This window comes from Accipiter gentilis, chromosome 14, assembly GCF_929443795.1.
Source record: "Accipiter gentilis chromosome 14, bAccGen1.1, whole genome shotgun sequence".
Lineage (NCBI taxonomy): Eukaryota > Metazoa > Chordata > Aves > Accipitriformes > Accipitridae > Astur > Astur gentilis.
In genome coordinates, this window is record NC_064893.1 from 34087258 (window position 1) to 34112926 (window position 25669).

The following is a 25669-nucleotide window of genomic DNA, read 5'->3' on the forward strand; positions in this document are numbered from 1 at the left end:
GGGAGCGGGAGTGGGAGCGGGACCGGGAGCGGCGGAGCGCGGTCGAACGGCGCGGCCCGGCGCCGGCTCCGCCCCAGTTCCAGCAGTGCCGGCCTCCCGCCGCCGGCCCGCGGCTGCCCGGCAGCGGGCCCTGCAGCTCGGCCCCATCAGCCGTAGTGGTACACGAAGTCGTAGCTGCTCGGCTCCTTGGGGATGGGCGGCGGCGCTTCGGGGATCTGGATATTCTCCAAGTCCAGGAGCCTCAGCTTCATTTCCATGCTCAGCAGTGTGTCCAGGTCGCTTTTAGTCAGCTCACTGGACATGTCCTTCCCCAGGAGAGCATTAAGCCCATCAATCCAGATACAGTACTGTGGAAAAAAATAAAAGGATCATTCGCAACTCTGGCCAAAAATGATAGGTTATGTTGAATCTTTCCATCTGTGCAACAATTACGATACTCCTGTATGGCTCCAAAATAGGAAACCTGGGAGGGAGTTCACCCCAGCCCCAGAACAGTGCCCCCAGAGATTTCCAATGGAAGTTAGAAGCCTAGAGGCGATCATGACCCTGTGGCTCTAGGAGCGGGCCAAGAGCCTCTGCTGTGGCATAACAACAGAAAAAGCAAAGCTCTTTAAGGCATCGGTGTGTTACAGGATGGGGGAAAGGGAACAGCTGACTGCATAGGAAGAAAGAAAGTAGCAGTCCACGCTCAGGGGAATTAGTGGAAGAATTTTTTTCATTTTTAAAAAGCAAAAGATAACTGGGGGGGGCGGGGGGGGGGCGGAGGATTCACACCAAGTATCAGCAACTTTTTCTAAGAATGAACCTGGTGGGAGACATCCTGCTCAAGCCTTTAATGAGAAGCAACTGATCCTTCTTAAATCTCTGAAGTTAATTGCTTTATATGCTACCACTTACCAGCTGTGTTTCTTACCTCATATTTATTAGGTGCAATGAAGTTCAGGGTCTCATCAGGGTCATATAATATCGAGAAGGCCAATTCTAACACTTCCTGAAGGGAAAAGAATCTTTCACTCATCGACTGAACAAAACATCACAGCTCCTCCTGCCTGCTAACCCAACAACAGAAGCTGCCTTGCTGCAGCACAGTGCACTTCCCTGTTTCAGTATTCTGACCAACACTGAATAGCCTATAGCACAACCAGACTATGCTCACAGCACCTAGCAATCACAAATGAGTACTAGGAAAAGGCCCAGATACGAGATGGGTTTTGCAAACAATACACCTTCAGTGTGGAAGGCCGTTTGCTCCTGTTGCTTGCTTTCAGTCTTCAACTCTATAGCACTGGATATTAATTACAGGCAAAAAGAGAGCACTTACCTTGTTCTGCTTCAGTGCACTTTTCTCCTTCATGTGTGGACAATCCTTCCCTGTGACAATGGCTTTGATGTCTGCAACTGGAACTAGCAGTGAAAAAGTAAAACTCACAAACAAGAAATCCTAACCAGGAAAAAGTCAGAATTTTGTTTTATCTTTGCAACTGAGCATTGTTCCTTTGTAGCTCTATACTGCAGTTTTCCAGAACACATTACCAGTAACACACCCTACAGTTGGCTGTTATAAGAAATGCCAAGCAATTCCAACACTCAAAGGATTTGGGCGAAGACCAAAAGTTGATCTCATCTCAGTCAGGGCTTCAGCCACAGCTCTTTTTCTCTCATCTCTAGGATGGTACTCGTAACAGCCTCTAGATGGCAGAGCACAGAACACTGCACAGCGTGCTCAGAGCAGTAACTGGGCCTTACTTTTTTCCTGTAGAGATTCAAAGGTCACTTCTCCCTGGGCATTATCTTCCAGATCTCCATAGTGTAGCACCTTGTGATTCAGAGCCAGGCGACAATACCAAAATCTTTCTGGAACACATATCAAGTAGAGTAAGCTGAACAAGATCATTCATATAAGGTCTTAACAGCTGCTATGCTATAGTCTCCCCACCCAATCCCTCTACTCCCCCAGTTCCTCAGTACTGCTTCCTGTTCACGAGGGCATGGCTGCATTCTTAGAGACGTACATCTGTTCCATCCCAAACTACTGGGTGGTATAGACAGCCCAGGTAACCAGCTTTCCTTTCTGGCAACACGCCTGCTGACAGATTAATCCATTAGATCTTATTTGCTTACAGTTCTTCACATGAAAAAATGCAGTAGACGCTGTCGCCTTACCTTGTCTTCTGCGATTTCCAATTTTTCGAAAACTACTTCCCTCACAAAGCCTGTTCAGGCGCTGCTGCTTTATCAGCTCCAAGATCTCAGGTTGGATTTTCTCTCTCAGTTCCCTGGAGTTCAAATATGGAAGAGTAAGCAGAAAATGGAGATAACGGCAAGCACAGAAGGCAACTGTTTTGTTAGGCACTTACACAATAGGTGGTGACTGGAAGTCATCTTGGCTCATTCTCTCAGACTGGCGTAGTCGCAGAATTTCAGAATAGCTCAGGCTGCGCAGTTTGCTCTTGAACTGGTCCAGGGAGTTTGGTTTAGATGGGAGAGCCCGTGTGATCTGTTCCCTCACAACCTGCATAACCTAAAGAGGTTGAACAGGGAGAAAAGCAAGTCACATTCTTGCCTGCTTAATGGCAAAAGAGAACCAGGGCACAGCTCAGTGGCAGCAAAGAACTGATGTGAAATCACCTCAGCCAGGAGTGTCAACATACTAGTGACTTTGGAGATCCAGAAGAACAAAGAATGACCTCGGGTTATACCAAATAAAAGCTGGGCTATCCTCCCTTACAGCCCATGTCAATGCCCTGTCACACCTTCTGCACCCTACTCTTTAACCAAGTGTACAGGCCGAGTGAACACGTGCCATTCTGCAAAAGATTCTACAAAAATACCTCTTCTCCACTCTGACCTTATTAAAATCTTCTGCTGTCGCCCTCATTTCTTTCCAGGTCTTGTTCAACAGCTGGATGCAGATGGCAAATAGCTCCTCAAATGCACGGTCATGGGTGAAAAACATGGGGTGATAGTCATTCCGGCCTTCGTTGGCTTCAGGAAGAAACAGAAACCACAACCATGTGAGTGTATTGCACAAGGGCTACTAAGAGTAACTAAAATCCACTACAGTGACAGAAACCTGATGGTGTAAAACAGTACTAACTTAAGACAGTTCAATGCTTTTCTCCCCAGGGACAGTCTATATTGGGAGTGGCAACTATCCCCATGCTTCACCATGCAAGCCTCTGTGACTCGTGCTCTTTTCATACTAGTCCCCTCAAATGACTGCTTGCAGTTGTTTCACACTTGCCCTCTGGTAGAATTTCTTATAGTGGTTAGTTGTCTCAGAATGCTGTTCTGAGACTGTCAGAGTGACCAAACTTTTCTCAAGTTCATGATGGTGTCTAGAGTGTTTTTTTTTATACAGCACCCTGCTGAAGCTTCAGGAAGTTGAAGCCTTCCGCTTGTGTCAGTTTTTCAGGACAACCAGAGTGCACAGAACAAGGTTTCTTACTTTACTCCAATACTGGTATTATCACTGGCACACTAACACTGCAACTCTAAGCTCCCCTTACATGGCCGAAGTGAGATCGAGGTACAAATGCTTGTGAATATTGGTCAGCCTGTAAGCTACTTCCAGAAACATCAGCCCAGCAACTTGGAAAGCTGGGGCAATAAATGGTACTTACGGAGCTCCCCAACTTGCAGGATCTCACAAAGCATCCTGGTAAGCTCAATGGCACTGCGCCCAAAGGGACACTCATGCTTATCTTCTCGACTGCTGTTCTCCAGAACAATCTACAAGAAGAGGATCCAACACACACACTAAGAGCTGCTGAGGTGTTGGTATCTGCAAAAACCAGCAGCTCCACTTACCCGGATATAGGTATCCTGATGAAATTTAGCCAAGTAGAGCATATTGTCCAATGCCAGCATCCCTGGAGGAGTCTGAGTAAAATCCATGGCTGGATTGATGTGATTCTGTGAAAAGAGGGTGTAGAAAGAACCCAAACAAATTAGCTCAAAGAAACTTGTGTGAGAACCTTTTCTGAATGAATTTTACAACCACCTGTCCATCAAGCATTCCCTCACATTTATCCGAGAGGTAACCCTGGACACCTGCCGACGCTATCCGAACTTTCTAGAAGACAGGCTGATTCCAAGTTCTTCATAGAATAGGTGCATATGGTAAGTAAGTATCTCCAGAGAACGTACCTAATGAGCCCTGGCATTTAACCAATCAGCAAGTTCATAATGATCTTCCCTAGGAGTCTGAGTGTAGCTGCATTTCTAAAACTCTGATACAGAAGTATGGTAAAGCAAACAGCTATTTCTGTTTCTTATTTTCCCACAACTCTGATGGAGATCGCTTAGATTGCCTTTACATGCTTTACAGTCAGCACTCTCTCTAGATGCATACAGTGAATCCCAGCATCTTGTAGTCCTTGGTGTACATGGCTTTGCGTTTTTCTGTTCCACTGCCAGGGACGGTGTTGCTGTCAGACTCTGCATCAAATGCAATTCTTCGCAACTCAAATATGATGTCTCTCTGTGCCTGAAGGACAGAAGGCAGGGAAATGGTAATGTGTGATCAATCACTAGGGAGTATTCTCACTTAACGCACAGTCCCACCTCTCTCTCCAGAGCTCACACAGTGAATACAGAGAGATGCCAAAGGTCACTAACACTACGTAAGAAGAGGCAATCCATTTCAAAATGGCAAGTTTCAGTATATTGGGTAATGCAAAATATTTGTTCGCATTTTCCTTTAACTGCCCCAAGTTTAGTTAAAGGCAATTTCCAGGCATTCAGATAATGCTAAGGCATTTCTCACTGAAGACTACAATGCATCTAAGAACTGAGTAACAGACACCTTAAAAATGCCCAGCTTCTTTGTATACCGCAAGGAAATGGATAAAATTATGTGCCCTCCGTAGAGGTGGAGTAATCAGTTTGACAGCTGGCATCACACTGGTTGAGAAAGGAATACATGGCTTCCAGTGACCACTTACATCTGTAAAAGTCCCACAGCATACAGCAGGATAGTCACGAGCATACCCTAATCTCGAGGACTACAATGTGAGGGGTGGCTTTGAAACTTTATGCACCATCTACTGCAAATTCTATGGAGCTAAGGAGCTCAGGAATAAGGCCCCTTGTACGTGCTATTCTATCAGATCTTACTCAGCTCTAATAGTGACCTGATCATTGGGATCCATCTTGGTCATCATTCTCTCTTCCAGGAGATTAAAGGTCAGGACCTGTAGCACGTACAGCTGATGTGCCATTTCTGTTTTAATCGGGCGGTTTCCTCTGATCACATGCTGCAAAATAAGGGATAGGATAGAAATGAAGAGAACACAAAAACTGAGATATTAGCTGTGGCCATATGCCAGGCTGCATGTACATCTCTGTACATGAAGATTCACCTGTTTAACCTCCATATTCCATCAGAAGCATCATGATAATGCTCTGTAACAGCAGAAAGAAGCATCCCAAACTCCCTTTTGAACAAGTGGCTCCAATTTCACCTTTGGAAGAGTCACTTTTCTGAAAGTGCCCTGAGGGTAGCAGAATTTACACTCTGCACAAGTAAAACCCCTATTGAGCAAACATTAGGAAGCACTCTGTCATTCCAGACATACTTACATTCAGAATTATAGACCTCAGGTGCTTCTGGGCAAATGCATTAGCCATTTCCTGTTGTGGAATTTAAAGATGAAATAACATGAGTGAAATATAAACAAAAAGCCCACATTGTGCAGAAAGGAGAGAAAGAAGGAAGTCTATGAATTGGCGATAGCACTGGCACACAACAAAGTGCTTTTACTACAGACTGTCAATTTAGCATGGCATCTCACCCCAAAGCCAGCATCAAGTTGGGATGCAAGGGTCATCTTTACCATGGCACAACTCATGGATGGCTCTCCTACAAACCATCATTAACGTGGAGAAAGGCACTAGTGTAGTCAAAGAACAGAAGAAAATTTAGCTTAACGTTGGACATCTAATGATACTTCAATATCAGGAGATATAGCAGCAGAGAGCATACTGTGGGTTGCCCAGAAAAATCTGTCATTACAAGATGTTCCTTCAATTAGCATTTCACAACTTTCTATTCCTAGGTATACACCCAAGATAACAAGGGTAACAAGGGCTAGAGGATGTAGTTTTCAGGTCTCCTCCCTCTCAAAGACTCTCCCTCTGAAATTTACATTTCCTTTGTCTCAGTTCCTAAAGAGGTGTTTAGAAGTCAGTTTAATGACAATTTACAGAAGCACTTCAGTTTACAAAAATAAAGGGTAAATAATTTTCATGCTTAAAGGAAAGCTTCCAGTTTCCTTCTTTGCTGCATGGCTTCCTTCCCCAGATGAGGAAGGTTCCCAACCATCAAATGATGATGACAGTCACAGCAGATGCAAGTATCTGCTAAAAGCCTTCAGTTCCGGGACCAATTGCACATGCACCTGCAAAAATCTAACCTGTGCTTTCCTTGTAAATTGTGAAGACGTGCTTTTTAAAATACCAGCGATCTCATCACACCTGCTAGGAGAGTGGCCCACTAATGTGGGCTAATGTGAAGATGGCATATTATTAGAATTTTGCTGTTATAAGCAAAATCTTTGGGTAAGAAAAATCTGTTGGGCAATACAATACATTGTCTGGAAGAAGTCCAAAAGAACTGCCAGCCTGAGATCTCTTCACATTCCTGTGCAGTGCAGATTGAGAATTGGAAGCAGATGAGCAGTCTTAGACAATTGCACTCAATCAGCTGTACATTCTGAGCAATCCAAGACTGTTCCAACTGCTCTTATCAACCCTGCTCTTGCCAGGCTTTATAAGGAGTCTGGTAAAACGTGTATATTAACCTCATTCCAAGCCCCTATTATCACTTTTGCTCCAGAGAGAAACCTCCTAAAACAAGAAAGTGGTATGCTGGCTGATAGCCAAGCTGTAATGCTGCAAGTTCAGCAGCGCTCATGTTACAACCAAAATGAGTCAGTGCTTGAGTGGAAGATATCTAAGAAGCATGTAGATGAAGTAGGAAGTGGTTTCAGAGATAACACACTGCCCTCTGAGTCATTATTTTTTACTATGATTCGTGAGATGTACTACTGAGAATAGAACAAGGCCTGCTGTTAGGATTTGTTCATGCATGCAACACGAAGAATCCTTACTCTGAAGGAATTAGTTTGTACATGGGATGAAGTAACAGGTGACTGAAGCAGATAAACAGTGGGAAGGACAAAGACAATTAAACAATTCTAAATAGCATAGTAAGAAGCATGAGCATGCACATAGCCTAACCACTGCTAAGGGATCTACGTTCTGCTGAGTGTCCAATAATGCCCACTTTGCTGCTTGATGGGGTCATAGAATAACAGAATCATTTATGTTGGAAGATGTAATCTTGAGATCATCTAGTCCAACTCCCCTGGTTCAAGCAACCTCAGACAGAGCAGGTTGCCCAGAACCATGTCCAATCAGGTTTTTCGTATCCCCACTGATGGAGCCTCCACAATCTCTCTGGGTAACCTGTTCCAGTGTTTGACCACCCTCATATTAATTTGGGTTTGGTTTTTTATTGGTTTGTGTGTTCAAGTGGAATTCCCTGGGTTTTAAGCTTTGCCCATTGCCTCTTGTTCTGTCAGCGGGCACTGTTGAGAAGAGTTGGGCTCCCTCTTCTTTATTGTGTCCCATCAGGTATTTATACACATTGGTAAGACCCCCCTGAGCCTTCTCTTCTCCAGGTTGAGCAATCACAAATCTCTCAGCCTCTACTCATATGAAAGATATTCCCGTCTCTTAATCACCTTCATGGCCCTTTGTGGTCACGTGGATTGTGTTCAAGGGGTGGGGGGTGGGAAGTGAAAAGAAAAACTTGGAATTTTGTTTGCTGTGAAGTTTAGTATCTTGGCCAAATTACCAACAGAAGAGTATGTTCTTCCTTATTTTAATGTGTTAAGCATATCCATTAATTTTAGAAATGATGTAACATTTATTGAGACCATAATTTCCCCTCTGAAAACACTGCATCCTTGGCAAAAGTGGAATGTTCTCTGTGCCACCCAGAAAATCTAAAAAACATACCAGAATGTCAAGATACAGAAGGTTCCAAATCAACCTATTAACAAGAGTGGCAATTCCCGTGGAGATAGCACGGGGCAAAAAAAACATTCTTGGAGTACAATTCCCATAAGGGTGAAGTCACAGATTAGGAAGAATGTATGCTCTAGCCCCTGATCAGCACTAAGTTTTGTGGCTGCTCTTCACAAACAGCTCTACCTTTAGAAGGATACAGCTGGATATGAAACTCAAGCGAGATTTGCGGTATAAACTCAGGCTGCAGTAAGTTTAAAGAGACCCAGACTGCTAAAGAACTGGTTCCAGTTTTAAAATTGGTTCACTTGGTCCGTCTTGTAGTATCAGTTTCCTTTTACAATCATCTTTATTATCTTGTGTGCACAATAAGTCATTCAAGATTTCTCCTGCTATTGATTCTTCTCCCCTTCACAATCTGAGTACATCCCCATGAGTCCTCCCACCCTTCTCCCTAGGCTCATCCACTATCTGAAGCCTGTATGCATCATCTCTGAGATACAAGGAGGCATAACTGGAGAAAAGCTAACATGCCTACACAGTTCCGCATGACCAGCCCCCAGGCTTGAGTTACTTACAGTGATGGGCAGGTCTAGTGGGTTAAGCAGCTTGTCCTGCTGGCAGAAAGCAAAAAAAGGCACAAAGAGAAGCAGACAGGATTTAGCTCGGAGTCCAGAAATAAGGCACAAACAGGGCAATAGAGAAGAAAGGCTTAACACAGCAAAGCTACACAATACAGACATATGCACATCTTGCACGTAGCTGAGATCTTGGGGGTTTCCTCAGAGCAGGACAGGTGTTTCACTTCTCACATTTGCCACTGGGAATATCCCCTTATGACTTAAGAAAGTTCCCTTTTTGGGGGGAGGTGGAGGTGGGGTGTTTGTTTAGTAAGTACATACAACCCCAAGGACTCTACCCAGCCTACCTCTCCCATATGGAATCAAGTTTCTTCAAAAAAAATTTCCACGCTGTATAAAGGATTACTTTCTGTCTCTCAAGGCCTTTCAGATTCCTTTCTGTGCATCTCCTAAACATAGATGTGCTGCTCCAGAACACATTATAAATGGGATGGTACTTTTACTCCTATGTTGCCACACTGAAACAGCTATAGGTTCCTGGCAAGGTCCAAGGTCTGCCTTGCCCAGACAATATGATTTCTGAGGCATAAACAGCCAGCCAGTAACCATTATTCAGGTTTAAAGTCAAAAAGCAAGAACAAACCTGTCTCTTGTCCTCAGGTGCCTTCAGGAAAAGGGCATTGATCAGGGCAATAGCATATGTCTGAATCTCTTGGTTTGAGCTGCATAAACAAAAATGTGAGGATCATAAGAGAACAGACAGTATAGAACATTACAGCTTGCTGCTTTGCCTGCACCATAATAACATTTACCGCAGCTATCTTGGATTTCAACGGACAAGTAGGATTCAGGTAATCTACTTTCATGCCATCCAACTCTTCGTAAGGCCTGCAAAAAGCTAACAGAAATTGCTGACTGATAGCTCCATTATTCCAAATACAGTACAGATTGCAGCCTAGCAGAGCTCAGAATTCAGCACCACCACAGTTTGTTTCCAGCACTGAAACTATGACTATAAAGCCTGGTTATACTGCAGTCTGTTATATGGACACAGTTAGAAACTTATATGGAGCAAGTAATTTTTCTCCCCTATGTCAATGGAAGCCACCAAACGCAAATGGAACTAAGGGGAAAGCATGCCTCTCTTTATGGCATTGCCTTCCAACCTCAGTAGTTTGGCCCAACCCACACGTCTTTTTCTTATTTTCACTGAAGAGCTTCTTCAAGTAAAGGGTGTTTAGTCCCTTCCTAGATCACGCACAGCATGTGGTTTGACTTGTGATGTTTTGAATAAGCTTCCAAATGCTGATCACACTCTTTTCCACCCCCATCTTGATGCTCTATCAAATCCAGTTTTGTTTCTTGGTATACTACTACTCTGTGTAGTGGGCTGACCTTGGCTGGATGCCAGATGCCCACCAAGCCGCTCTATCACTCCCCTTCTCAGCAGGACAGGACGGGGGAGAAAGTAAGATGAAAAAAAATCTTGTGGGTCAAGATAAAGGCAGTTTAATAAAGCACAAGCAAAGGCTGCGCACAGAAGCAAAGGAAAAAAAAGATTCATTCTCTACTTCCCATCAGCAGGTGATGCCCAGCCACTTCCTGAGAAGTAGGGCTTCAGTATGCGTAGCAGTTGCTCCAGAAGACAAACGTTGTAATAACGAATGCCCCCCCCACCTCCTTTCTCTTAGGTTTTATTGCTGAGCAGACCCCATATGGTATGGAATATTCCTTTGGTCAGTTTGGGTCAGCTGTCCTGGCTATGTCCCCTCCCAAGATCTTGCCCACCCCCAGCTTACTGGCAAGGGGGGAATGTTGGAGAGGCAGCCTTGATGCTGTGGGAACACTGCTCAGCAGTAGCCAAAACACTGGTGTATTATCAACACCTTGCTAGCTACCAATACAAAGCACAGCACTATGAGGGCTGCTATGAGGAAAATAAACTCCATCTCAGCGAGACCCAATACACTCTTGGGAGACTTCTGCAGAACTTCAAACTCTTCTGATTAACAGAAGTCCATTGCATCACCTAAATGAATTTGTGTGTGTATACACTTTCTCAAAAAATATATATTTTTATATGTATATTAAAAAATGAAAACTTTTATAAAACATCTAAAGCTAAAACATCTTTTAGCTTAAATAGCTATTTTCCACACTTTGGCATTTATCCCTGGCATATACGTGGATTAGAATGATATTCCTTCTTTTATTGCTCCCTTCCAAATGTTCTTCATTTTGGTCAATCTGCCGTACTTCAAACATGCAAATGTTCATGCATCATCCTAGGTTGTCCTTGGGCCTCCAAGCTTCTTCCAGAACCTATCCTCTGCTAAAGACTGCTTCCTCCTGATAGTCTTGCCAAAGAAACACCAGCAAATTCTGACTCACTCTCCAGCCTCCCTGTCTACAATATTCCCTGCATAGGTACTTTCTTCAGCAACCTTCTGTGTTATGGAAGCACTTAAGCATACGAGTGTATGTCTTGAGCAAAGATACTGTGCTTAAACAACTGCTCAAAGTGTGTTTAGTGTTAGGACCAAACCTGTGTTTTACTAAAACAGAAATTATAAAGCTGAAAGAACATATGCTCTTTGCAGAACAAAGTTGCTGCAGTGTTCATGAGAACTTGTTTAGCTTTTCTGTTAACCAAGTTCAAATGTATAAGCACTCTAAGCACACAGTGACATTGATGCAATACATTGTTTGCACTATAATTTTGTTAAACTACTGTTCATTGATTAAGGAACATTAATCATATTCACAATGGTGCTTTTCCACATTTTCAGAATTAAAAGGCTTGAGAAAAAAACCCAAACAACTACTTAATGCTCTGACAAATGCACGCTTCTTTTTTAATGGAAGAGTAGAACTGATGTACACAAACAGCCTTAAAAGCCAGGTATTAATTCGTCAGTTAATTTGGAAAGAGAGGAAGGGGAGGTGGGGAAAAAAGCAAGAAAAGCCATTGTTTTCTTCCTTAATACAAAGGACAAAACCCAGAAGATTATGAGCTCTTAGATTCTAGGGGAGACAATTTAAAGAGGGGTGAAGGTGACGGATGACTGAATGCAGAAGCTTTGGGAAGTTATTTTAGTAAAAACGCAGGTTTGGTCCTAACACTGAACACACTTCTGTAGTTGTTAAAGCAAAATATCTTTGTTCAAGACACATACTCATGTGCTTAGGTGCTTCCAGAACACAGAACATACTTTTCCAGCATCTTACTTTTTTTTTTTTAAAAATCTGTTAGAAATCCTGAAGTTCAAGTAAGACGTCATATCAGTAATACTGTAAAAATAGCCTCTTTAAGTGTTTTAAATATGAAAGGATGTACTTTCAAATTAACAGATACTCATAAAATTGATTTAAATCACACCACTGTTGGGTGGACACTCACACTTGCAGATGAGAAATGAGCTGCCCCACGGTGATCTCTTCTGCTATCTTCTGATACAGAGTCTGACTGTTTAGCACCATGCTTTCTAGAATGGCTAGGGATCGTTGGAGGATGGAGACATCTACCATAGGCTGACTCACATACCCTGCAATCTAAAAACAGATGAACGAGCAGGTCAACAGGTGCCTATCCAGGAAACCTTGTAGTGAGTGAGACAAGCTAAGGGAGACAGGGCTCAGAAAGCTGGGTGCACTGTGCTCTCAATGAGTACTCAGCTTCTCAGAATTATCTCGCCCTTTCTGGAAGCTGCATTAAAGCATGAAAAGAAATAGCACCCACTCACCCACTTTACCCAAACTCACCTGTTTGATGAAGGTTATTGAGACCATGTCCCAAGAGACAATACCATGGTCCATGAGCTCCAAGAAGGCAGTCAGGGTGAAAGCCAACATCTCACTGTAACTGTGAAAATCAAGAATGCAGTTAAAAGATACCTGGTAGCAAGGAAGAAGCCTGTCCAGCTGAGTAAGCTGGATAAGAGAAAAAAGTCACCACCTTCTCCTAATAAAACAGGCTACAGTTTGACAGCTGGGGGAGCGATAAAGTATTTGCATTTATGAAGATAATTTTATTGTTTTGTAGAATGATATTTTATTTTTCCTGATTACAAGCACAAATTAAAGCTAGCAACAATAAGTCCCTAGTCCTGCCACCAGACACTCACAACCACCTGGATCAGTACCTGGCTAGTCAAAGGAATAACAGGAGAAGCAGCAATGCAGTATTTATTCTTGAGCAGTGCAAAGTGTTGCTACGCAAATTCAACAAATTCAAAAGGGAAAAAACCCAAACCCAACCAAAACCCAGCATATTCAGTACAATGACTGTCAGTTAGAAAAAGACCAACTTGAAAAGGGGAAAGCTTTTTAAACTGATCAACTGAAAATTAAAACCATCTGCAAACGCTAGGTTTTTCAACTGTTGTCAGATTTGAGCTCCAGAGTAAATTTATATCACAAAACATGCAAAAATCTTTGGAAATAATAACCCCTCCACACACACACACAAACCTAACAAACACGCTTTAACATCAGAGAAAAACAAAGAAAAATTGTCATTCTGTAAATATTGGGACCTGGCTTGAAACAAAACAAAAGCACAGCGTGAGCTGTGGAAAATTTAATACATAACCACAAGACAGAAAGGTAAAAAAGACAGAGGGAAAGATTGCAAAATATGCTGAAAACATATTAGTTGCTAATATGTAAGAAAATAGAAGACCTTTAAATGTTACAACAATAAGTTATCAAGACTTTAAAAGTGCTTTCAATGAAACAGAACAACTACAGCAGAAAAGCCAAGTGAATTATTTGCATCAGAGTTCACCGTGAATATGCTTGGGGAAACTTCCAGATCGGAGTTTGGTTTTTTTCAGGTTTTTTTGTTTGTTTTTTAAGAGAGAAGAAGTCTTCAAATCTGTCATTTGAACATCACTAGAAGACGTTCTGGAACAAGCCATTAGCATGAAAAGACAGCTCTCCAGGACCAGATGATATTCACTGAAGAATTCAAAAGGAACCATGGTAAAAACGAAACATTGCCAAACTACTTATTGTGCTCTGCAGAAAGTGGCAAACATAACAGCAATTTCTAGAGAGAACTCAGGCAGGAACCTGAAGGACATATTAGGCATTTAGGTATTTGTCACCAGAAAGATAGGGGGAATCTATAATAAAAGAATAATACCACTAGAAGAAAAATAAATATTTAACAGGGAAGAATTGCTACGGCTTTTGTAGGCGGAAGTTATGTTTCATATCTATACGTGTATTGGGTTTATGTGGCAAGGCTTTGGTGGCAGGGGCTGCAGGGCACCCACTGTGAGGAGAGGCTGGGGCTACCCCGTGCCAGACACAGCTGGTCCCAGATGGTTCTGTGATGAACCCACCACTGGCCAAAGCTGAGCCAGTCAGTCAAGCTGGTGGCACTTCTGTGGAAGTATATTTAAGAAAGGGTAAAAAATGCTGCACAGCAGTTGTGACAGAGGAGTGAAAGAACATGCGAGAGAAACAACCCTGCAGACATCAAGGTCAGTGAAGGAGGATGGGGAAGAGGTGCTCCAGGTGCTGCAGCAGAGATTCCCTTGCAGCTTGTGGAGAGACCACAGTGAAACAGGTTGTCCCCTGCTGCCCGCAGACCACCACAGTGGAGCAGATATTCACAACACAGCCCGTGGAGGACCACACGCTGCAGCAGGTGGAGATGGCCTGAAGGAAGCTGCAGCCTGCGGAGGGCCTGTGCTGGAGCAGACTCCTGGCAGGAGCTGCAGCCTGTCAGGGACCCACAGTGAAGCAGTTTGTGAAGGACTGTATCCCATGGGAGGGACCCCACGCTGGAGCAGGGGAAAAGCATGATGAGGAAGGAGCAGCAGAGACGAAGTATGATGGACTGACTGCAGCTCCCATTCCCCATCCCCCTGCGCAGCTCAGTGCTGGGAGGAGGCAGAGCGGGGAGTGAAGGTGAGTCCAGAAAGAAGGGGGTGCAGCAAAGGCGGTTTTACTTGTGTCTTTGTTAATTGGCAACAAATAAATTAATTTTCTCCAAGTCAAGTCTGTTTTACCCAACCCGTGAGCTTTTTCATCTTGTTATCTTCCCCTGTCCTGTTGAGGAAGGGCTTGGTGGGCAACTGGCAGCCAGCTGAGGTTAACCCACCACAATACTGAAGAGGTCTCTGAACAAATCAATAAGTCAAAACAAGAACAGCTGAGCACAACTCCTGAACTTTGAAGAAGATTTTTTATGAGGTGCTTCACTAATGTATCTTTAAAAACCCAAAACACTGAGCTGCTGAAGGGTAAAAACAAAACCCCTTTCTTGCATTAATAACTGACTGAAAGACAAGAAACAAAAGGGTAGAAATTAAATGGTCAGGTTTCAAACTGATGAAAAGTTACAAAAAAATTTCCCCACAACAGCACAGTTGTACTGGAAAGAGCCAAGACCTAGGGGAAGCACAGAAAGAATGATTAGCACTCTGGAATGGCTGCCATAGTCCATTAGCACTGTAACTAAGACTGCAGCTTAGAAAAGGCATGACTAAGGGTTGATATGAGAGAGAGATCTATATGGTTATGAATGGTATGGAGAGGACAGAGGAATTTACAATTTCTCATAACAAAATACATAGCAGGAACCAAATGAATATTAGGTGACATGTTTCAAATAAAGGAAGTATTTTTTTTCTTATAGGACAAGTAACTGTGGAGCTTCATTTCCGCACAGTTCTGTAGATGTCAAAAACATAAATTGATTAAAAAATTAAGAAGAAAAAATCTGTGGAAGAAACACCAAATGTTCTTAAAACAAAGAGATACGATGTCTGCTCAGGAAACCCAAAAGTTGAAAACTGTTGAAGACTGATACTTCCTCTGCTATACATTCCTTAGCCCTTTCTATCCCCCAAGATAAACAGATGTTTGGCCTTCATAGCAACTCTTCTTATCATGCAGGTCAAAAAGTACTGACCATGTATAGAAGAGCCCGCAACATGCTTGCTGCTGACTGGCACATACATGCCACCAGTTCTACAGAAATGTTCTTGTGTGCAACTGTATGTGGGTTTTTCATAGGATACCTCCTCCCTTAGACGGCAGATGAATAACTGCTCGAGGAGATAACGACTACAAGAAAGGTAATAAAAGTAATTTAAATTATCAAAGTGACCTTTCAATGCAAGTTTCACACATCATAAATGTCTACTCTTTTGCCTCATGAGGTTTAGCAAATGGCTAGAAAGACTTTGTCTCAATTAATAGATTGGCATTTGCTATGAGGTTGGGTGCTTAATGCCACTTCAGCAAGCAAAATTAGCCCCTTATTTGAGGCCCTGTTCCAGAGTCCTGGAATACAGGAAACTTACTGGGACAGAAGCTTGGTCCCGCTCTCCACAAGCCGTGTCAGCACTGTAATCCCTTCCATGTTAATGAACTCTGTGGCAAAGGTCACATCTGCTGAAAGTTTAGCCAGTTCCTTCATGGCATCCAGTCGGGCTTCCATACTGTGTGACTGGATCCTCTCCATCAGCTGGCGAGCTGCCCTAGACTGGGAGGAAAGAGGGATTATGCCAGTTGCAGACTAGTCACCTGCAGACTGAGTTCTGCCAGCATCAGCATTCTGTCAGAAGTCCATGGATGGGCAGAAAGAGCGCAGCAAGGGTAGAGAGATACCAGCAATGACAGGGTAAGTAGCAGCAGTCAGCAAGTCTAAGATAGACTAAAAAAAGGCTGCACTCAGCAACAGTTACAGCCAAGCAGGAGGCAAGTAGAATGCTATTTTACATGTTAGACTAAATGCTTGGTTTTCCTCTTGTTGAGGTGAGTGGAGGTGGATAGAGAAATATGGAGTGAGACCATTAAAGTAATATGATGTGAAAAAAAAAATCTCTCATCGATTCAAAGAGAAGCACAAGCTCATTTTGTGTATCCACACAACATTCTGTAAGATTTCTCAGACATAGATCAATGATATCCTCTCAACCACCTCTTGCCCAAATAACTTCTTCTTGTCCTACTCACTCTCTGCTATTTGCCATGACACTTGCATAAAAAGGGTTTAAGTATTTCAATAAAAAGGAAGCTGCAGCAAGTCTGCAAGACAACTGCTGAGGTCACAATAGCAAGAATTCACTAGGAAAAACCCTCTCTCCATCAAATTTGTCTCTCAATTTAATTTCTGCATTAAGTCAGCAGTACTGTTGCTTTCCAACTGGTAATACTAACTGCACTCATATTGAGAATGTATCTGTCAGGTGCTTTACAATATGCTAATCCAGGAGATGCAATAAAAACGTAGACTGGATTTATTTACAGAAAGTCCTATAAAAGGGCAGAGCATCCAAAGAAAGATACACACCACAACCAGGAAGGAAAACAAGAGTGTGCACCTCATTGTGGAGAATGGGCAGCAAGAAAGGCAAGCCCCCTACAATTTGGGGAGATCCAGAAAGAAAAGCTGAGAGGCAAGAAACATACGAGGATAGCTACTGAGAAAAAGGGATGTGAGGAAGCATTTACCGGGGAGACTGCCAGCTGTAGGATAGTTCCATTCTTGATGTCACAGCGAGTCTGAAAGAAAACATCAACTTTAAACTGCAGAAAAGTGGGGGAAAGAATGCAACTGTATCTACAGTGCACATTTGTATGCACAAGTAAAGGGGTTCCTATACCACACAACCCTACTGAGGGTATTGAATTGAGTCACTGGGTCCTCGCACCTATCAGCATGCAAAGGGAGAAGTGCAAGGCTCCTCAATTGAATGACACCATTCAAGTCTGAGTATTTTTGATAGCAGAGATGTGGCCCCCCAAGGATTATCGACTGTATTGTTCCATGACACTGGTCCGAGGCATTCTGCACTCTTGCACGGGACATCAGCAAACTGCTACCTCTCACACTGACCTGCTCTGTGATGTACAGCTGAGGACCATCAGCATACCGCAAGGTGTAGTATTCAGGGTTTGGCAACGACCACCTGGCAGAGGAAGAAGAAGGATACATAAGCTTCTTCCTCCTTTTTTCTTCTGGCTCTCAGTTAGGAACAGGAGCTTGATCCCAGGAGGGTGGAAAAGAACTTTCAAGCAAAGCTTTAGCATGGGAAATTAGGTCTCCTGAAGAGGAGAGAAAACACCTTCCTCTTGGGGGTGTGTGTGTGGGGGGGGGGGACTTCAGCCTACTCTAAGTCAAACTCTGTGCAATGTCTGAAGAGACCTGCACTTCAGGAACAGCAAGATAGGCCAATCCTCAGAGACACTGACCCTAGGGGCATACGCATGCACAGACTCAGAACTGGAATAAAGATGCAAAGCCTCTGTTTTCCAGGAGATCCTTTTCTTCCCAATTTAAACCCTGGCCCATTTCATGGCCAAAACCAGCAGCAGGCAGCATGGATCGGGCTAGCAGCACATTGACAAGCAGCAGAGACATTCCACAGTACCCCAGCAAGATTTATCAGGGGGTCGGACTTTCTCTACAAGAGTTCCCAGAGAACTACTTACCCATCACAGACCTCCTTGATGATGGATGCAAGAGGCCTTTTCTAGAACAGAAAGAGAAAGTCCTCAGTAGCCATATTCTCAACCAGAAAGGAATACTGCCTATTTCTATGCTTCCCACATTCCACTATCAAGGTTGTGGTGCCTTTCCTCCCACATCTGATTACCAGGTCTCACCTGATCTATCTCCAGCAGCTGGGCATTAGCACCTGGCCACTCAACAGCTACTTTCACAATGTCCGAAGGTGGTGGCATTGCTCCAGACTCCTCCAGATGCCTTTACAACAGCATACACCCACACACCTGTTAAGAGAAAGGACAGTGAGCAGCTCTGAAAAGTATTTCAGTTGTTACACTGCATCTAACATCAAGCTTCAAACCACTATCAAAGACCAGTCTTATGGTTTGCTGGGCCTGCTAGGGACAAAACATCCAGTGTACCAGAGATCAAGGCCTCATACTAAACCAGCACATTGTGAAATTGTATGCCCAACTTTATCACCCAAGGAATACTTCTGAGACCTTGTTGGGATACTCACACAAGAAGAAGAGTCACTCTGACCAGCAAAGCCCCATTTGCCACCCACTGTCTGTACTGCCAGGTCAGTTTACAAGACTAGTAAAGCAATAGCTCTCTAGGGTCAGCTACTGTCCATACATGAGAGGGGGAACATACTGTCCAAGGTAGCCTCCCTCCTGTGGCCTGGTGTTTACTGACGCCCCATTCATATTTCTCAGATACCTTGATCCTCTCAGGATACCCAAACAGGCTCCTAGGCAGAGTAGCAGCAGCTAGCTTTATCCCATTCCCTTCCTATAACATCATAAATCTAAACATGAATATCCGTCACAGAAGTAAAGTTAACTCAGCATTCGCTCTGGAGGTCTACCTTTCACTCCTTTATTTGCCTTAGAGCATAAGCTTGTGTTCAGGGTTTGGTCCCACACAGCTGTCAGACATGCTGGTTTGTGCTTCATCTGGTAGTAAGAGGCTGTAAAGAAATGTACTTGTTCAGTTCCTTTTTAATCCTCTCCTGGGTCGAAGGAGTAGCCCTGCTCTCTCCCACAGTGCCGTAGGGAGAAAATCACAAGGGAGAGAGAAAACCCTCCCCATCAGCAGTTCTCAGGAACAAAAGCTTCAAGTTGCCAAAAATGAGATCTGGCCAGACACAGAAGTAGTCCTGTCCTTAAGGACTCCTCCCGAGACTCAATTTCCATAACCCGAATGAGAAGGTAAGCATCCAAACAACTTCCCAGCTCCTATGGAAGCTCCTATTTCTCCTGTTGAGGCAACGCAAGCCCCCTTTCCTAGAGTAGAGATGAGACAGTGCTGAGCAGGGACATTTTTTGTTCCATAATTAACATACTTCCCCAACTTCCTTGATCAATTGGGTAAGTGATGCTAAGACAGGCTAAGACTTGAAGGAAAACCAGCCTTTGGAATTTTCCTGATGCAAGGCAAGTAAAGAAGAGAGAACTTTCCTCAGATCAGCAAAGACTGAACAGATGCAGAGATACCTGGCCCAGAAAATTGGACTACATGACTGTCCTGGAAAAGGGAACTTCTATGAAATTAGCTGTCTACCACAAAAGGCGTGTATGCCTAGCCTGTATAAGATGTTGACCTAGAGATCTGCTGATGATCTCAATCAATGAAGCTCAAATGCCTCTTCCTTGCCTCACAGAGACTGGTATCACTGCATGGAGAGATATGAAAACTCAGGTGCGCTAATGTTTCTCTGCATTTGTACACACACAGATCCCTTTATCAGCCCCCACTGACTATCTTCTCACTCCAACTGAGGCAGCTTCCCCACCTAGGAAAACAGAATGCTATGATCTCCTGGTGCAGGCTTCTGAGATAGTCACAACATTATCATCACTCCTGCCTGCTGGAATTGAGGATGAGCTGTGCAAGTTTAGCATTTCTTTCGTAGCATTTCCTGGAAATGCTCAGTGTTATCATCGCAGCTAGCCTTGCCCTCAAGTCTCCACCAGATCAGAGACACTTGCTTTACAATGAAGGCACTTGCTGGAGAGAGAAATTAGACATTCCCCTATTAAAACAGGCATCGTTTACCATGAAAAGCCCTTGTGAAGCTGCCTTGCTCAATTTGCTCTATGCTCAGCATGTGTATGGTCTTTGCAGTTCCTGCAGGAATCCAGGAAGCCTGAACTCCAAAGCTATCTGGGGCTTCAGCCAACCCAAAAGGGAGATTGGTACTGCATGTGCACAGGAACACCATCCTTCTCCACTCCCACGACCGCCAGACTTTGTCCACCCTACCATTCCACCCCTTGGAAAGTATCTGGCAAGCAAGATTTGGAATTTCATGATATTCTGAAAATGCACAGCTTACCCCAACTCAAAGAGATGGTTACAGCCAGTACTCCTTCCGGCCTTCTCTTTCCTTTTTAGTATCAATCCCAAGAGCAGCTTACGTTTTCTTAAAACCCATAAAATGACTGTAAGACTAAACACATCTCATGCAGGAAAGTGCCAGTCAAGTATGGTTCAGCTTTGCCAGTTTCTTAAAATAAGATCTCCAACCTTTCAGAGAAGCAGCACAGCATTAGCTCAGACTAACATATCAAGAAAGAGTTGGCCTCAGAAAAGCGGCAGACTCAGTGCACCAATCAGGCTGAGCAGGTCTCCAGGGTGATGATAGAGAAGCATTTATATGATTCCTGTCACACAAAATTGCAAGTTAGACTCAAGCAGTTACACAAACAACACCTGATATTTTACTTCCTAATCCTGGAGGGAAGACAACCAAGCCATCTCCCACTCCAAGATTCACCCTGGATAAAAGTTTTACCACTTTCACCTTCACAACAAAGAGGAAAGCCTGCCCTTCAGAGAAGGTGTATCAGGTAAAAAACTCCAGCTTGGACAAGGTGAGGTCACACAATGGAAGACTGCTCATGTGAGAGCTCAATTAAATTAGTGTCTCAAAGAAGCCTTTGCAGCCCACAGAGCAAGGCTAATTCACAAACAGAAAGCACTGAGCGTATGCTGTCCCATGGAAACACTGTCTCCAAATCCCATAAGCATGTGTTAACATACTCCCCTTTCTTCACAGGTTTTGATTATCAGTGTTCTATTCTCTCACTCCAAGACGGAAACATACAATTTACTCTTTGCTAAGAGACACATGTTAACTTGCAGCAAATATGTTCTCAAGAGGCCTCTAACCCTAAATACATACACAGCTGCTGCTGCTATTTTAATACCCATTACAATCAGTAAATTGGACTCTACTCCTTTCTTCTACACTCATCCTGAAGCAGCTAGTCTTCTTTTGTCCAAAGTAAACTAGGAATTTAGGCAATAAAGCATAAGGAACCCAGGACCAGAATAGCACCTTGCCTCATTGCATAAGCAGAGCAAAGCACTTAGGAATCTGCATAAAGACAGGAATGCTCTGAGCCCAGATGTACGTAGAAGACTGCAGCCCCCTGTACAGCACTTATTATTGGGGTTAGCATCAATAGCAAGCCTACCTATACCAGTTATCCTCAGCCCGTTCACAAGTCAATGCCCAATATCTGCTATTTCTAAGGATAGGAAAAATCTGCCAAGCAAGCCACACTGCAAGTCAGAAGAGTCCCTCCTGATCCTAAAAATCTGACTTTCTCTAACATCTGAGTACAGTGTAATAAAGAGACAAGGCAGAACCAAGAAAGCCGGCTGAACCAATGTACTCTGTAGCATCAGCCATAAGAATTGGGAGCCTACCTAATCCTTTTGTCTCGCAGAGACAGATGAACCTAATAAAACTGTGAATGTCTTCCTTACTTCCTTTTCCTGAATTACACACACATACACACACTCTCTAAAATCAATCAATCAATAAATAAATAATTTAGACTTTCAAATGTCTTTTGCAGCAATAGCTCAAAACAGACATAACTCATCAACGAAATCAAGTAAGTACACTATGGCAATTACTAGTATACAAGAAGAAGCACAGCTCTGTACATAGTCCCCAGACAAAGTGCTCTGTTTGCACGACACCCCCAGATCTGCAGGATATACAGGTTTCTATCCATTAAGTCTAGAAACAGACAGGCAGTTCCCAAATGGTATGTGATTTCCACTCACTGTTCTCCAGTCAGCAACTAAAGCCTACGATGGACTAAACCTGAGAGCCTGAGGAATCTTAGTTATGTGGCATAAGCCCACATCACCTCCAATAATCAGACTGGCTTGCAAGAACCGAACAGCTAATTATTACTCCCACAAGTGAACCAACTCACGACTAGAAACCTTCTAATTCCATTCAATATTCAAGGCACAGCAAATACACAGTGAAGAGGCAAGGCTCAAAGATTACTTCCTTGACTATTAAGAACTGAATCTGCAACTCTTTTAACTAATATACCCATGGGTAATTAGCATCTCATTACCACCTCTCCCTTCAGCGTCTTGCAATACAGTCATAGTCTTCTATTTGTACTGCAATTTACATTGCAAGTTGCTACTGCAGATTACAAGGAAATACAGTACCTTATATGCCAAAACAAAGATGCTCAGATTACTGTAGGTAGAAGCCTTTCTCTAACTTGTCTTCTCCCTTGCAAAGAACATACATCATTCAGGGAGAAGTGTACGTTAAAACAAAAACATTGATATTATGGGAAATTCTGCAGAAATCATAGAATCATTTAGTCTGGAAAAGAACCTTAAGATCATCAAGTCCAACCATAAACCTAACATTGCCAAGTCCACCACTAAACCATGTCCCTAAGTGCCATATAAATAAAGTCTCCTGTTTCATCAAAAAAAAAAAAAAAAAAAAGTACTGCAGAGGTTGGCCCACAGCTTGTAGAGGCAATGCACTCTACCTTGATATCCTCACCACTGAAAACAGTAACAAACCATGTTGTATTACACTACCTTTGTACCTCAAAAAAAGCTTTCAACTGCATACAAACTCAGAAAGTAACTCACCATGATACATACATTAGACTATTTCTGCCCCAAACATCTTCCATAAATAAGCACCCACTCATGACTGGAAACCATGTTCCCTATTCCGATCAGTATTCGAGGCACAGCAAACATGCAGTGAAAGGAACAGAGCTTAAGGACTGTTTCTCTGCACAGCAGCACCATGGAACAGATACCACATAAGCCTACCAAGGAAGAGATTCGAACATCAAAATTAATTGGCTGAGCAGAACCCAGAGAAGTAGGAATTAAAAAAGGTAGGAAACACTTCAGGCAGTCTGGGTCAAACAACCCTTTGAAGGACCCACACAGATCAGTGGCTTAGCAGAAGCAGCTTTCCAGAAGAGGACAATGAAGGCTGGACTACAAATAAAAAGGGTACTTCAGGTCAGCCTCTTAACACGAGGTTGTCTGTCAAAAGCATCCTTTGACAGATTTCACTGTATGTCTGCAGACAATAGACGTAACAGACGTTAAATTTTACAATGGATATTTTGCAGTGCACCAGTGATATATCTGATAAAATCACTGTTCGGAAGCTCTTGGAAAGAAGCACAGACTGCAATTTTGCATAGTCGTGATTATTAGTCACTTAGCGGTCTCTCACAGCACATTCTTCTCAACAACAGCATGTAAGCAATTCTCACAGTTTTATACAGGGAGACAGCAGCCAAGCTGAAATCCATCAAAGAGGAATTCACTCTGCTTCTACAGAGCCAGTTCCTTCATACAAAGCAGTGGTGTAGGGGTAGCTGCAAGGCAAGAAGAAACCAGCAGAGCCACTAATAACACACTATTCAAGAGACTTCTGAGAAGCTGCAAACTAAAACAACTAGAGTATTTTAAACAGAATTTCCCTATTCACAAACTCAATCTTCTTTTCATTACAGATAGAGAACAAAGTGTGCTGCAGGCAGAATGAAAATGAGGACCATGAAAGAACATTCCATGAAAAAGAAAAGCTGCCTGGTAGAATCCCCCAGTCAACAAGCGAATAGCTGCAACTTCTGAAACCTGTGGATGCGACAAAACACCCCAGTCAATTCTCAGCAAGTCCCAAAATTGTGGTACCAACAGGCCAAACAAAAGGTGGAAGTGATGTTAGCAGAGCAACTAACTGGACAAGTGTGCAGAAAAGACAGCTTCCTTGACCAAGCAGCATAAAAGGGTAGCAGACAGCAGAGTCCAACCTGAGAGCTACGTAGCGTTTTCCACATTGCCTAATGTAACAAGCAGAGAGAAACGTACTTCACTGGAGAAACCAAAGAACCAGGTGGCTCAGATTCTCCGTCTCTACGTTCCTCCAAAGGCCTTCCATGGCTGCACTTCATCTGTAAAACACTAAGCCTATGACACCGGCCTCTTATCTTGCACATTCCAACGCAGCTGGGCAGAGACCATCTCTTAGCAAAGACAGAAACTGATAGCAACAGGCAAAAAGAGAGAACTGCTTTTTTATTATTGTAAATCAGTCAAGTGAGCTGAAAGCAGCCAGCCAGCCAGTCCCGAAGCCTGGGCCGACACTCAGTTTAAGGCGCTAAACAATTTTTTTTCCAGCGAAGCGCTGTCCGTTGGACGCCTCAGGTCCGCTCGGCTCCCCCGGGAGCGGCGGCCGGCGCCCTTCTCGGAAGGCTCCTCGGCCCGACCGCGGCCCTCACGCCCGGGAGCCGGGCAGGCGCGGCGGGCCCCGCGCGCACCGAGAGCCGCAGCTCCAGCGGCCGCGGCACAACAGGCGCTCCGGAGGCGGGGACGGGCGCGGAGCGGGCCCGGCGACCCCGCGGCGGGCGACCCTAGGCCAGAGCCTCACGGCGGGGCGGGCCCCCGGAGGGAAGGGCCGCGGGCGCGGCGCCGCAGCGGGCCCGGGAAAGCAGCAGCGGCGACTGGGCCCGCCAGGCCCGCGGCCAGCGGCGTGGCGCGGCGTGCCGCCCGGCTCCCCGCGGACCTGGCGCGGCGCGGCGCAGCTCCCCCCGCCCCCGCCCGCCGCCCTGCGCTCACCCAGCCCCCGCCGCGGCCGCTCCGCGCTCCGGCCGCCCGGCAGCTCCGGCGGCCCCGCCGAGGCGCTGCCGGCCACTGGCGCCGCCGGCTGCCACTCAGCCGCCTCGACGCCGATTGGCCGCGGCACGCGCGTCACGCGCTCGCAGCGCGCTGCCATGGAGACCGCGGGCGGCCGGCCCCGCCCCGCCCCGGCGCGGCGCGAACCCGCCGAGGCGGCGGCGCGCGCTCCGTCCGCCGGTCCCGCCGCCCCCTCGCCCGTGACAGCCCGCCGCCGGGCCGCCCTCGGCAGCCACGATGAATTACGTTAGCCGAGTCTCCCTTGTCCCTGACGCCCGCTCCGCTCCTTCGGGGCCGCCGCGGGAGGGCTCAGGTCCGCTCCCCGTGCCAACGGTGCCCCGGCTCCGGGACCGGCCGCGGCCGCGCGGGACCGGGTCTCCACCGGCTCATGCAGAGCAGCCCTTCCCCGCAGCTCTGCCGGCCGCCGGGCGCGGGGCTGGTAGGGGACGCTGGAGCGGCGCCGCGGCCGCGCGCGACACCCGCCCTCTCCCAGAGCTAGAGCGACGGCGGGGCGGCGGCCCGCTGCGCAGCCCCCGCCCCGCCGGGCCTGGCCCCGCCCCCGGAAGCGCATCCATCGCGCGCCGGAAGCGGCGGTGCG

At 45.0% G+C, this 25669-nt stretch overlaps 1 protein-coding gene across 9 annotated transcripts; it reads right to left on the minus strand.

The window, feature by feature from the left end:
• Window positions 1-11: 11 nt before the first annotated feature.
• ELMO2 (engulfment and cell motility 2) lies at window positions 12-25613 on the minus strand. Of its 9 annotated transcripts, none has more exons than XM_049817020.1 (23): window positions 25318-25613; window positions 18956-19057; window positions 18243-18368; window positions 18069-18109; window positions 17473-17545; window positions 17088-17138; window positions 15935-16116; window positions 12378-12477; window positions 12016-12167; window positions 9259-9337; window positions 8613-8648; window positions 5584-5634; window positions 5136-5258; window positions 4355-4489; window positions 3811-3915; window positions 3624-3732; window positions 2849-2985; window positions 2358-2521; window positions 2164-2276; window positions 1747-1854; window positions 1322-1404; window positions 914-991; window positions 12-347 (listed from the first exon to the last, which is right to left on the minus strand). In XM_049817020.1, exons 3-23 carry the CDS (start codon window positions 18318-18320, stop codon window positions 147-149), a joined length of 2199 nt encoding a protein of 732 aa, XP_049672977.1. In that variant the 5' UTR covers window positions 18321-18368; window positions 18956-19057; window positions 25318-25613; the 3' UTR covers window positions 12-146. The 9 variants fall into 9 exon arrangements, with proteins under 9 accessions (XP_049672977.1, XP_049672978.1, XP_049672976.1 ...); XM_049817021.1 differs by lacking the exon at window positions 25318-25613 and adding an exon at window positions 25015-25032; XM_049817019.1 differs by lacking the exon at window positions 25318-25613 and adding an exon at window positions 24268-24576.
• Between the last annotated feature and the right edge of the window lie 56 nt (window positions 25614-25669).